The following is a 13,574-nucleotide window of genomic DNA, read 5'->3' on the forward strand; positions in this document are numbered from 1 at the left end:
TACAAAAATATGGTATAAAAAACGCTGAAATGCCAAAAAGTTTTTTGTGACATCATCACTTCTGTACTCTGTAACATACCGGTATGTGTCCAGCCACCCCAAAACCAACAATAGCTGAAATATCAAGTTGGACTTAAAATAGTAAATATAAAAAAAAAAAACTTGTTCAAAAAAATTCTTCATTCTGTCAAGATTTGAAGTTGTAATGTATAATACAGGAAAAAAACACAGGTTTCTCTGGCACCTCTTTCTTTCTGTACTTGAAAATTTCTCAAAATTTATTTTGAGTAACATGTGTGGTTTTGGGAAGCAGGTCACATATTCTCAAATTATAACCAATAGTAAAATAAAACAACGACAAAAGTACATAAGCTTCACTAGATGATTATGATAATCTTTTATTACCATTGAGAATAAAAAGATGGCATTTATCAATCATTTCATATCTTTACCACAAACTCTCATTTCTTATAATGAGAATCCTTGTAAGTGGAAAATATATTCGCACGAGCACAATTTCAAACTCGCATAGACAATTGCACTACTAATTTGAAGAAAAAAAATTATCTTTGATCTACGCTTGGCGCCCTCTGATGTTGGTTGTGAGAAGTACTGAAGGTTAATGCATCGTCCATGTCTTGTCATCTGTACACCTATCCCTGTAAGTTCATCCTTTGGGTGGCAGTAACGCATGGGATATCTTCTCATAGACAACGAATGTTATACAACAGGCAGGTGTGACTCTCAAAAGGTTTGGTACCAATCCCTTATAAAAGCCCTTCCATCCTTCACCCCTGTGAAAAAGAAAGAGAGAGAGAGAGGGGGGGGGGGGGGATAAAAACAAATGATAGAAATATAAGCATAAAATTTTAGTTAGGCTGACAGGATTCCACCATCTACTGACTATAAAAGGAAGCAACTCTATGGAATGTGTTTCTTAGTTAATGAAGAAAATGTGTCGTTGTTTGATTCGAAAATATATAGTTACTTGCTCTTGAAGCAACCATCAGTACTCCAGAAATTAGGGGCTGTGTGACTCCAATTCCTTTAGCATCATGTAGAGTACACAGGAAATATCCCAAATGAAGAAAAAAATGAAAAATTTTGTCAGTGGATGACAGAATTGCACTTTCAAGATTGCAAAGGCTATAGCACCTTCTGTGGCACCCAGTAGTGCATGCTATGGTAGTCTCCTTTGTGTGAGACGCTGTCCTTTGTGTGAGACGCTGTATACATATACAGTTGAGGCCAAAAGTTTACATACACCCATGGAATTCAGTTAAATTTGTTCACTTGCCAAACATTGTAATAGTTACTATATCTTAAGAAATATAAATACTACAATGACTTATTTGGTATCAAATAAAAGAGCGTATTCAGCTTGTTCACATAATTGGGATGTCATTGGAATTAAAGTATATTTAAGGTGGAATTTTTTTTAAGCCAAAAAAGTAATATTAGTTGTAAATGTATTCTATTGTTTGTTATTATATTTTCTAACATCGTTTCATAGAAATATATAAATGTCAAATCTATGATTTATATTACATTTTCTATCATGATATGTCACAACTGAACAAAACAGTGTAATCTGAAATGTTTGTGTTGAGAAGTCACTAGCACAAATATGAAATGTTTTTGTCAAGTTTTTATTTCTAATTTGTCTAAAATATGAAGATTTTGGGGGAGAAAATGACACCTAAATATTTTTCAGCTCCTGATGACAAAGCAATGAGATGAAGAGGCATGACATACTCATTTGTTTGATATCAAATTCGTCACAATAGCACAAATATTTTATAAGATACAGTAAATTTTATGATGTCAACTTTTCTTTGAATTTCCTGGGTGTATGTAAACTTCCGGCCTCAACTGTATGTGAGATGATGAGAACATGCTAATCCCAGTGTAATAGGTTTCACAGTATACCATGTATCTTTCTAGGGCAATTATTGGTCCTGAACAGGACCACCCAAACTTGATGTTTCAACAAGTGTGTTCTTGACATCTTCAGAAGTATTTTCTACTTGATGCTTAGAGCATTTAAAAAAAAAAATCATTTAAAAATGCTTATGATATAATAATAATAATAATAATAACAATTTTATATACCGCAAAATCGCAAAATTGCCTCTAAGCGGTTAAGAGAAAGGAAAATGAAGTATAAAGGAAATAGAAATAGAAATACTTTGCACAACAAAATGTATCAAAACTAATATTACAATTTACAATATAGTTGTTGGAAATATGGAAATCTATTATATTTCATTGAAGACAACGAGAACACACTTGTCAAAATGTCGAGTATGGGTGGTCCTTTTCAGGATCAACAATTGCCCACTAAAGATACATGGTGTATAGTGAAACCTACTACACTATTCTACTTCGCCATGGAAACCTTCAGAAGTTAAATGCTAATGCTACTTTCCTAATTGAAATCATTTTTAAATGCTTATAATATAGTTGTCGGAAATCCATTATATTTCATTGTGTTTTATGTATATGTTCAAATTTCCAACATCCTTCTATCTATCTACCTATGCTGTCAGAATAAAAAAAAGATTTTATTTGGCATCACTCAGCCCCCCCCCCCCCTTTCCCCAAAAAAATATTACGCTTAGACGGACAAACCAAAGCACAGGACTAAAACATCAAATGGGTTGGGCTAGTATGATTTGGATCATTTTTTTTGTAAACTCACATTAGGTGTTGGAGCGAAGGAAGGCAATCTAAATTATGCTTCAACCACCAACACCAACATTGAATTTGACAATATAATGCATTGTTATATTGCATTATTAATTCAAGAGTTAACACAGAATCACAGAACAAGAAGAATTACACAAGATTTACCTGTACGTTACACTAATTGTATTCCTGACTCCTTGATACTGCGCGTGTTGATCTTGTAACCTGGACCGTACTACTTGGTAAGGGTATGTGGTTACTACGGCAAACATCTTTGATAGCGCTGCAAAGGTGATGTATTCTAAGGCACCCTGGGATAGACAGAAATATGGAGGTTTGATATTTATTCCGAAATAATTTCAATCCTCTTCAGTGATTTGTAATAATTGATCGTCAAAGAAAAATATTTTTATAAAATATAATAAAAATGTGTGTGGTTGATAGATCTTAGAAAACTATAGTAAAAAATGTTCATTTGCATATCTATAATTATTATAATTATCATTCAATATACAATGTATACTGGTCTGATGAAATCTTGAATGAAAAACTGTTACAATATCAAGAATCACCATGTAAAATAGAAAGCTTACCAGTTGTCCCGTTGATGGTAGACCCATGTGGCTATTGTACGACTTCTTTAGCTCTTCATAAGCCATGAACTGCAATGCACCATGGGATACACCAAACAGTCCTGGCACAAGACCCTACAGAATAAATTGATATTTATATTTTTGACTTTATGATTGCTTTAATGTTTGATGATCATCATTCTAATGCTTGTAGATACATAATGATGAGATCGGGGGAGGTATTGTGGGGGTTGGCTTTAAGTGACCAAATCACATGTATGACCATTGTATTTTGCCGAATATCTTAATTTTATTTTTACCATTAGTTTTCTGACCTGGATGGAGTTGGGGAGGTATGGGGAGGAAGACCTGTGGGTTATGGCTATTAAGTTAGCCTTTTCCATACCCACTCCAACTCTCATCCGGGTCTTATTTTCTCTTTCATGTATCATCATATCTGATTTGTTTGTATTCTCTGTTTTTTAAAATGCCAAATAAAATAATAACAACCAAAGGAACATGTTATCAGCATTATAGCTAGGCACCTGTAATTGCAGCGAAAAATTATTTCATGAGCAAATCTTTCAAATCAAGGATAATTGTCACCATATCAAGGGAGATCTAAATTTTGTTTATTTACACAAATTTAACCCTAAAAGGACAGGGGGTTATATTTCTGAATTTCTGAAACGCATAAAGATAGCGCCACAAAATGTTATGACTTTTTTTCTTTCAAGTCTCGCACAACTTTTGAGACCAAATTCGCGACATACGGGTATAGCATCGCGATGTCACATGACTTTTTACGAGACAATGTCATGCCGAAAAAGGCTCATTTTTATACTTTGTGTACAAAGTCTATGGGAGATGAAATTCATAAAAGGGTGATTATTTTTCATTCTAATTGGTCTGCTTAATTAATTTAGGGTTTAATTTAGTTGATAATGGTCTGTAATAATTTCTATTGAAAAAACAACAAAAAACAAAAGATGAAATACATAAGAAATTCTAAAAACAAAGAAATACATTCAGGAAAAAATTGGCTTTCGCAATTTTTCTTTATGGAAAAGTATAAATCAGATTACAAAGATGACATCTGCAAAAAAAAGAAGAAATTTTGAAGTGAATTGGGTGTAAAATATGCAAATAATGTTTTTCATGAATAAATTTGCATATTTTATTCATAAACAATTCAAAATAATTATTTTTCAGAATTTTATTTTAAAACTAGCATGTAGTTTATGTGGTAAAGAATGTGTGTGCCAAATTTTGGCGCGCACCCTATAGTCCTCAATACATCTCAAATAGCCCAGTCCTTATAGGGTTAACTCTGTGAAATGATACAATATAACCTGAAAAAGACAGGACATTTGGCTGGATGGCCGTGAATGTTTAGTCAATTCCTCAGCAATTAAACATTTTTTACCAAAATCATGTGGCACATATTTTGCATTTATACACAGAAACACTCGGTTGGTCATTTCACTGGAATCTGTTCAAAATTAATTTGAAAAAAAAAATGCTGAAGTGTCTAATCTCACCCTTGCAGTGTCTTTGCCCATATTGAGTAGTCATACATGTGCATGTAGAATAAGTATTATGACTAGTTTGGGTTTTGTATGGCGACAGCTTATCAAATAATAAGGATTCACACCTTTTATAACAGATGATACGCATGTTCAGGGATGAATTAATCGTTGTTTTACACGACAACAGGGAGAAAATTTGAATATTTCATATAATAATATACAAAAGAAATAGTGAGTGAGTGATGTCATCAGTCTCCTCATTTGCATACCGACAAGGATGTGAGTATAACTGTTTTGTGAAATTAAGCAAAACTTTAAAATGTCATAACTTTCTTATTTTACATCCGATTTTGATGAAATTTTCAGTGTTATGCTTGTTGGATTTTTCTCTTTTTATTCAAATCAACTTTTTATTGGGGTGGACTTTTCCTTTAAGTATTATGACTAGTTTGGGTTTTGTATGACGACAGCTTATCAAATAACAAGGATCTACACCCTTCAAAGCAGATGATACACATCACTTGTTCAAGTATTAGTATTATAACCCACACTTAGTTTGAAACAGCTACACACCCTTGTTGTATATTTGTATTATTTGTATACTACAAAGGGGCATGGACCTTTTATAAATTGTCAACAACAGTTTTAAGCTAATAAAATTATTTGATTTGATTAGCTGATCGTAAATTTGTTACAGAAATCATGCACTTGTTTTCATGACAGGACCCTGAACTTGAATCACCTTATAGAGTCCCCGAAGTCCTTCGTATCTATGGATTTTGATCAAGGCATCCCACATCCCTCGATATTTCCTCCCCGAACCTCCAGCATCGGTCTTCTTGTCAATGCCATCGTACTGAAGACAGAGTCGTGTTTTCACCACCCATATGGGATTGGTTATGAAGAGAGTTAATACACCTGCGAGAAATAAGGACATCATAAGATAGGCTGGTGAGAACACAGTGAATTATTCTATTTTACCGTTGTACTAAAGAAAGAATTGTGTTTTCACCAGCCAAATAGGGTTGGTTATGAAGAGTCTCTACGGATATCATGAAATGGGCTGATGAGAACATGCTAAAGTATTCTAGTACCACTGAATAGGCCTTGCCTTTCAGATTCCAATTTGGGTAAAGTGTGTCCCAGGTTTTATCAAATATCTTGCAGAGCAATTGGACCATAATTCTAATGTATTTTCTGACTTATTTATGAAAATTGAGTACTAGATGAATGTACAATCAAGTAAACAACATTACATCCAGTAATAATTGAGGTTTATGGAATAATGTAAGTGACTTGGGAGTATATGAATTGAGTGTGTTTAAATTAATTTTGAATTATTTAAAATCTTGATAATTACAGTAGAAGCAGAAAACAAGAGAATGAAATATCAATAAAAAAAAGGATGAACTGAAATTAATATCAAGCATGCATCCTGATAGGTATGACATACCTTGCTTAAAAAGATCCAAACATCCAAATAAACTAGAAATTGGACGTGTCCAAAGGACACAGATGCCCCCCGCTTAACGCGATCAGAAATTCATTCAATATGATTGAACTTAATATCAATTAGAAATCAATATGCATAAATATAATGAACAAACTTAGACCTTTGAACCAGGTCGCATATACAGAGCTGTGACCTTTGACCTGCGGACTCCGAATTTGAATTTAGCCTGTATTTTGGTGTCATCTACCTACACACCAAAAATGTTCAAAATCCAGTAATATTTTTCGAGTTATTGCGCGGAAACCAAGTGGGGGGACGGACAGGGGCAACGCTTAATGCCCCCTCCGGACTTCGTCTGCGGGGGCATAAAAATATCCTACCCAAAACCTACTGGTAATATAGGATTTCAATTATCATTCTTGCTAGGAAATATTATAATTGTGAAAATGAGAAGATAGGCATTCAAAAGGAAAACTTACCCGATTGTGCAGCGGCCAACATGTGATGTCCAGGGCCAAGCGGTGTCGAGGTATCTCCCTGCATGTATGTCTTTATTGCATTGTAACTATAAACAAAACAAAGAAATAATTCGAACTTACAAGCACCGTAAATGAAACACCATTAAGAAACTCTGGATACAATTACGGTGAGGTTCACCCTGATGATAAATTGGTTTTTAAAAAAGATGAAAAATTTGAGAAAAATATTGGTGAAAGTTTGATAAAAATCTGTGACAGAATAAGGGAATTCTACATCATCAATATGAAGAGCTTAGACTATGAAACGTCACCGACGTACAGCTCCTCCAAATGTGTGATCATATAAAGTCCCCAAAATGCCTTTTGCTCAAAAACTTAAAGGGGCACATATACCTGACTTTCAATGAGGGTACAAAATATTAGTTGGAGAGATCACAAAACAAAAGATGAAATTTATGGAGATCTTCCACCTTTCTCCACTATGGTAATTAAAATATTTCCTGGTCACTGTTTTCATAGTGAGAAGGAAGTTATTTCTTATGTACTTTTGTTGCGCCTTCCTCATAAAACCAGAGGACGGAGACCTTTATATTTTGTTGATTGCATATGTAGGGATACAAATAATTTGTTCCATGATTTACCAACTCTCGTGTCAGATCGCGAAGCCTGGCGTACCATTGTTGATTCATTCTCGGATGTGTCCTAATTTGTAGTGTAGTGTGAAAGTGATATTTGTGGGGTGGATACATCATCAGATATACATCATTTCATACCACTTCTATAGCAAAAATATGTTAATTCATCATGTTTAATTAAAGTATTGGAATTATGAAATTTATATTGCATAACTTACATGGTGAGCTGCTCACTTTGGGCATCAATAATCTTTAAAAAAAATTAACAACTCTCTTATGATTGATGAATAAAAATAAATAATAAAACCCACATTTTTCTCTAATTTTTCTCCTTTTATCATCAGGGTGAATTCCCCTTAACAGCTCCGGTACACACAACTGCACATATTAACTTGAAAATGTTCAATGCATAAACAGCGTATCATTTGAAGTTGAATCAATGGCATGGAACTCACAAAAAGAAGTAGAATCCCCATGATGCTCCTGCACCCCACACGTTAGGTGTGACCCCCTGGTAGAGGCCTTGGTAGCCCCTCTGCTTGACAATGCTCCGGAAGGCATGGACCAGTCCATTGTACGTGGGTCGTGCTTGATTTCCATCACTCACTGTAATAAATGACATAAAAACATGAATTATGAGCATATTTCAGACCATATTTCCTTTACTAGACTGTTTTTTTTTTTAAATCGCAATTTTAACAATCACCACAGATAATTATCAATTCTGAAATGAACATCCACACCTTACTTATTAACACTCTGACTAGTTTAGGTGTTCAGGGCAAGGCCCTACAATGGCTGAAATCTTATCTCTCATTCCATTCACAGTCAGTCCTAAATGGTGTTACCTCTTCATCTACGCCATTGGTGCGGCGTCCCCCAGGGCTCTGTTGGAGGGCCCACTGTGTTTCCATTTATTTAACAGGGCTTCGAGATATTTTCAAACGTCACTCTGTTCACTATCATTATATGCAGATGATATTCAGATTTTCTTTTAATTTTTACCCAATCAAACTAGTGCCACACAAGCCCTGTGTAATCTTGAAAGATGCATAATGGACATTGACACTTTGTTGAAGTCAAACTTGTTACTTTTAAACCATAGTAAAAGTGAGTTTTTAGTTTTTGGCTCAAAGTTTCAACTTTGATTCCATTTCTATCTCAGGCAATGACATCCCCTTTCAAAATCATGTCGCAATCTTGGAGTTATTTTTTATTCTCACATGTCCATGTCCAACCAGATTACAGGCATTTGCAAATCAGCTCGTTATCAATTGCGCAACATTGGCTTCATAAGAAAATATCTCACTCGCTCAGCAACAGAGAAACTGGTACATTCACTCATTTCCTCATGATTCGATTTTGGTAATAGTCTCCTTTACAACTTACCAGATTCTCATCTTGGGAAATTGCAAAGGTTGCAAAATACAGCTGCGCGTATTGTAACTCTACATTGTATCTAGCAAGCGCAGCCACATAACCCTTATATTGAAAACTCTTCACTGGTTGCCCCTGAAGGAACGCATAGTCTTTAAAATCCTTCTTTTGATTTTTCATACACTCAATGGAACTTCCCCCAATTACAATAAATCTTTGATGCATAATTACCAACCCTCAAGAAATTTATGATCCTCATCTAATCTCTTACAAATTCCAGTTGCTAAGAAATCATGCTGGGCCTAACCTGTAGAATTTTCTTCCACAGAGTTTGAAAACCCAGACTTCAGTGACCACCTTTAAGGGCAACCTGAAAACAAAGCTGAGTGCTTTTTGATAGACATTGACCTATTGTTCAGACATGTATTATATGTAAATAGTTTTTGTTCTGCTCTGAAGCACCTTGAGCATCTAATCAAGATGGAAAGTGCGCTATACAAATCTCATTTATTATTATTTTTATCTTTGTCGCATTACCAATGGGAAGATCTCCATAGCATTAGTGATCGCAATATTCAAGTGCTCATGACTTTCTCATTATTTGTCCGATTTTTCTCAAATTTTCTTTGTTCTTATTCTTTGATTTATGTTTCCACACAAGTCCACATGTTCCAAAGGGGCAATTCCATGAAATATTCAACCATTTTGTACGTCCGACCCCCATTTTTCCTTTTCTTACTGCACTTTATAAACTGACCAAGTCATGGTCATCTGACAGCTTTACAGACTGTTATAAGAACCAGAAATCAGAGACAGAAAATTTCATGAAGGTCTCACATACATGGGGTCGGATGTACATATTTTATGGAATTGCCCAAAAGGTTTCATTCCCCTTTATGTCATACATCAATCTTTGCGGAACAGCATGCAGTTATTGTACCTTGAAACCTGACTTTAATGAGATCTAGCGGATGAAGGACCATGGTCGAAAGAACGCCACCACTGATGCCTGCCACGAGATGCTCATACTTCAACTGAGAGAAGAGTGAGGATGCCTGCTTCTGGATGTTCTCTGATGCTGCTGCCGCCATTGTTTATCTGGTGTCACTCAGATCAATCGGCAACTCCACAATGGCAAGATTGCCTGAGTGAGATGATGTAAAAGACAATCATTATGAATAGCAACACGGCATGAAATCAACAGTTGTTTTTCTTTCAATTTTATGCCTTTCTTTCATCTTTTGTTTTGTTTTCCTTTTTTTCTTTTCTTTTCTTTTCGCACGTTTCTTGACTATTTTAATTCCCCCTTATTTTTAACCCAATATTGCAACTAGCATGTCTAGCCTCAGAGTGGATTTATTTTTCTGACTAAACATAAACAAAATTAAAGAATTGAACACATTGACGATGAAAATTTGTCAGAATTAATTTTAGTTAGGCAGAGGCCAGTAGCTACTTTTCCTCACCTTGCTAAATCATGTCTTAATTAAATAAATATGCCCGGGGGCCACTTCTAAAATAAAAACGAGAAAAAGGATCTCTTTTACATGATAGGGCATGTTACATACTTAAAGTAATAAAGGTGTCAAAAACACTAAAAGAATGAAAAAAAGGGTATACATTTTGCTAGGAAAACTAAAGTAATAAAGGTGTCAAAAACACTAAAAGAATGAAAAAAAAAAGGGTATACATTTTGCTAGGAAAACATTGGCCCGAATTCACAAAGGTGGTTTTGAAAACCCACGGTTGAATCCATGGTTTATGCAGATTTCCTGTATAAATTACACTTAATTTATCGCGTATCGGGCGCGTGTATAAAAAATGTCCAATGCTGATGCGCTCTTTTGTCACAGTGCGCCAAGTTGACGCCTGTTGCCATGGTTATCCACGCTATTTTATTCATGAGTCCACTATTCAAACAGTGGACTCATGAATAAAATAGCGTATATAACCATGGTAACGGGCCATTGTGTTTACGGTCCAATATGCGAGGGTATAAAAAGACTAAAATACTTTATAAATGTACTTTTTGCCCTAACACTACGTGTTTAGGGTCCGATTTGAGCGGGTTGTTGTGGGGTGGTACTAAACCAAATGAAAGTAAAGGTAAAGCCAACGTCCGTTATCTCGTCCGTCTCACCACAGATACCTGTTTCCGGTGATGCTTCTATTTCAAAGCTCCTAGATCCAGCGATAGTAGTCTCTTCCCCCCCTGACACTAAATATTTTTTCTCTATTTTTATATGCAAGAATAATTATTGTAGTGCCATCAGCGTAATTTATTCTATAATAAACTCTATCTTGTCGTATCCTGAAACGAAATATGATGCTTTTTTTTGGGGGGGGGGAGGGTTTGCTTCTTCTCTTGATCATTCTCTGTACTATCATTGTTATTTATATTATATTATTTTCATTAATTTTTCATATTGTTGTAGAATGTTCATTTTCATCAACATATCACTTTTGTAAACCCCCATTTTGTACCGCCCTAGATTAATATGGGTGAAGGGAGAAATATGATAATGAAAAGGGGCAAGGAACTCAAGTGATAAAACAAAACATAATTTCCCATTTTTTTTTATTGAGTTTCTTTTTATTTATTATTCATTTTTAGGGGCACATAGACCCATGCCCCTCCCCCTTGAAAGCTATAGAAAATCTTTGTTTGGCATTTATTTTTGTTGGGATAATTTGTAAAAATTGTTAATTTCATTTGATTGTAAACCTTTGTTTGGATTTGAAATCAAATAAAGTGAAAATTTAAAGTTCATATTGTGAAGCGAGGATCTCTTTTTTAATTGTCAAATTATTAGTGACACAAATCAGCTTCAATGGAACCTTATTTTTTCTGTAAAAAAGGTCACTCTCCCCCTTGAAAAATCTGGATCTGCCCCTGAATAGGCCTTCGTGGTAAGAGGGTTTTTTTACTGAAAATCCTCTATGTTTGGATTTGAAATCACTGAAAATAAACTTGAAACTTCATACTCACTGTAAAGCGAGGATCTTTTATATTAATTGTCAATTCGTGACATAAATCTCCTTCACAGGGGGGGGGGGCTTGTTATTTTTTCTGTAAAAGAAGCCCCCCCCCTCCCAGGATTCACCCCTGATTAGACCCACGGTAAAGTTCGTTATTCTGAACTTCTGTCACGTCAGGTTCATTAATCAGAAAAGAATAAGAAGCTTCTTCATGTTCTTCATCAAGAGTCCCATAACAGAAATTGATTTTTGTTGTTGAAATAATTGACTTTTTTCTTTATTTTATCTAATTCATACAATGACTACAAAAGGTGTTTCATGTTTTCTAACAAAATCAGCAAGCGCTTGGCACTCAAATTAGATGAGTATGGTGAGATATGTATTCTCTTATTTGATTTCTAAAAAATAGTCCTTAAACTGTCTCTGTTTGGGGTCAATAAATACAAAAATTTCAGCTCGCGCTTTGCGCTCGCATTGTTTGTTTAGCGAGACAGATACGTATTTTTATTTTTTATTTAATAGCTTATTTTTACCCTTTTTAGGTATGAATTTCAAAAATATTCAGCTCGCGCTTCGCGCTCGCATCATTTGATCAGTGAGATACATTACATATCCGTTTAATGGCACAGTCCTTAAAATGTCTCTATATAAGGTCAATAGGCCTATACCTGGTAATTGAGCGCGCTTTGCGCGCTCACTGAGCGACTCAAAATTTTTGCTGGTGCCCCCCCAATGCCGTGACCCACGGTACGCCACTGACCTTGGCAGCAAATAAAAATGTGATAAGGAGATTCCTCATGAAAAATTTCCCCTTTTCACCGTCTACTTTTGTTTTGATAAGGATTTTTGTTGTCAATCACACACAAAACAAATGGGCTTCTGACCTCAGTGAGACAAAATTTTGGGTGGAAAAAATCATGCTTTTGTTGGTGTTGTTTCTTTTGTCCTTTTGCAAAGCAAATCTCCAATGTGGGAGATTGTCTCCCCTATTGGAGAGTCTCCCATATTGGCCGTGCACCTCTACTGTGTGTAGCCTTCTTTGTTGATCTTTTTTTATTAAGACCTGGCTCCGTCGATCCGCTCATGCAGCGTACTTTGTAGAATGTCCCGTATTTCATTTTGTGAAATCTGGTCACCCTGAGCTTCACGTAGAGAAATCATTGAGTTTTTATTCGTTTTTTTTTAAATATGATATCGATGACTTAGAATGGCCTTTCCATCAAAAAACAGTTTTAAATTTAATTAACCTTGTTCATTGAATGAGTGATGATTAGTATCATTAGTTAAAGTTTGCATTAATTTGCAATGCTTTGGGCGAGTGATGGGGGGGGGGAATGGGCAATGTATATTTTCACAATTGGACCATATGCTGCCAAGAACGGGGTAAGACTAGATGAGACAACCTCGTTCGTAGGACGAGTGCCACAAATTAAAATCCACACTCCACGCACAAAATAATCTGTCTCCGTAAGACCTCCTCATTTACTTAACCCCAACGCCAGCGCGCTAAGGTGTCCATTCTCTCCCATCATCTTACTCTTGTACTTAGGCTTAGAAGCAGAGCCCGAGGCGCCGAGGCAGAAGGAAGAATAAAGAGACAGCCAATAACTTACACAAATATTAATATGTGGGACAAGAATTGTATTACGTAAATAAAAAAAATACAAATCACGCGTTACACTTATTGTTACAGGCGATTTAGTCAAAGTTGAGAAGGTTAAAAAAGAAGGGACTTAATTCGTTCTACTTACCAAAAATTTAGTTGTTCGTCAACTTACAGTACAACTGAGCTGAGGTATAAAAAGTTGTTTACCATACGGCATACCGTGCATACGACTTACGAGATCACCGCCCACCACTCT

The 13,574-nt window shown here is 35.4% G+C and overlaps 1 protein-coding gene across 1 annotated transcript; it reads right to left on the reverse strand.

Moving 5' to 3' along the window:
* Window positions 1–370: 370 nt before the first annotated feature.
* Window positions 371–13,574, reverse strand: LOC129261561 (solute carrier family 25 member 32-like). The gene is made up of 8 exons (XM_064101176.1): window positions 13,464–13,574; window positions 9,674–9,877; window positions 7,812–7,962; window positions 6,722–6,807; window positions 5,532–5,707; window positions 3,282–3,395; window positions 2,854–2,999; window positions 371–794 (listed from the first exon to the last, which is right to left on the reverse strand). The coding sequence occupies exons 2-8, from the start codon at window positions 9,822–9,824 to the stop codon at window positions 668–670; spliced, it is 951 nt and encodes a 316-aa protein (XP_063957246.1). The 5' UTR covers window positions 9,825–9,877; window positions 13,464–13,574; the 3' UTR covers window positions 371–667.

This window comes from Lytechinus pictus, chromosome 1, assembly GCF_037042905.1.
Source record: "Lytechinus pictus isolate F3 Inbred chromosome 1, Lp3.0, whole genome shotgun sequence".
Taxonomy (NCBI): Eukaryota; Metazoa; Echinodermata; class Echinoidea; order Temnopleuroida; family Toxopneustidae; genus Lytechinus; species Lytechinus pictus.

Coding starts and splice junctions, on each gene's coding strand:
- LOC129261561 (XM_064101176.1), bottom strand. CDS start 9,824: ATGGCGGCAGCAGCATCAGAGAACATCCAGAAGCAGGCATCCTCACTC. Junction 3,000..3,281: donor TACCATCAACGGGACAACTG/GTAAGCTTTCTA, acceptor TGTCTATCCCAG/GGTGCCTTAGAATACATCAC. Junction 795..2,853: donor ACAATTAGTGTAACGTACAG/GTAAATCTTGTG, acceptor TCTTTTTCACAG/GGGTGAAGGATGGAAGGGCT.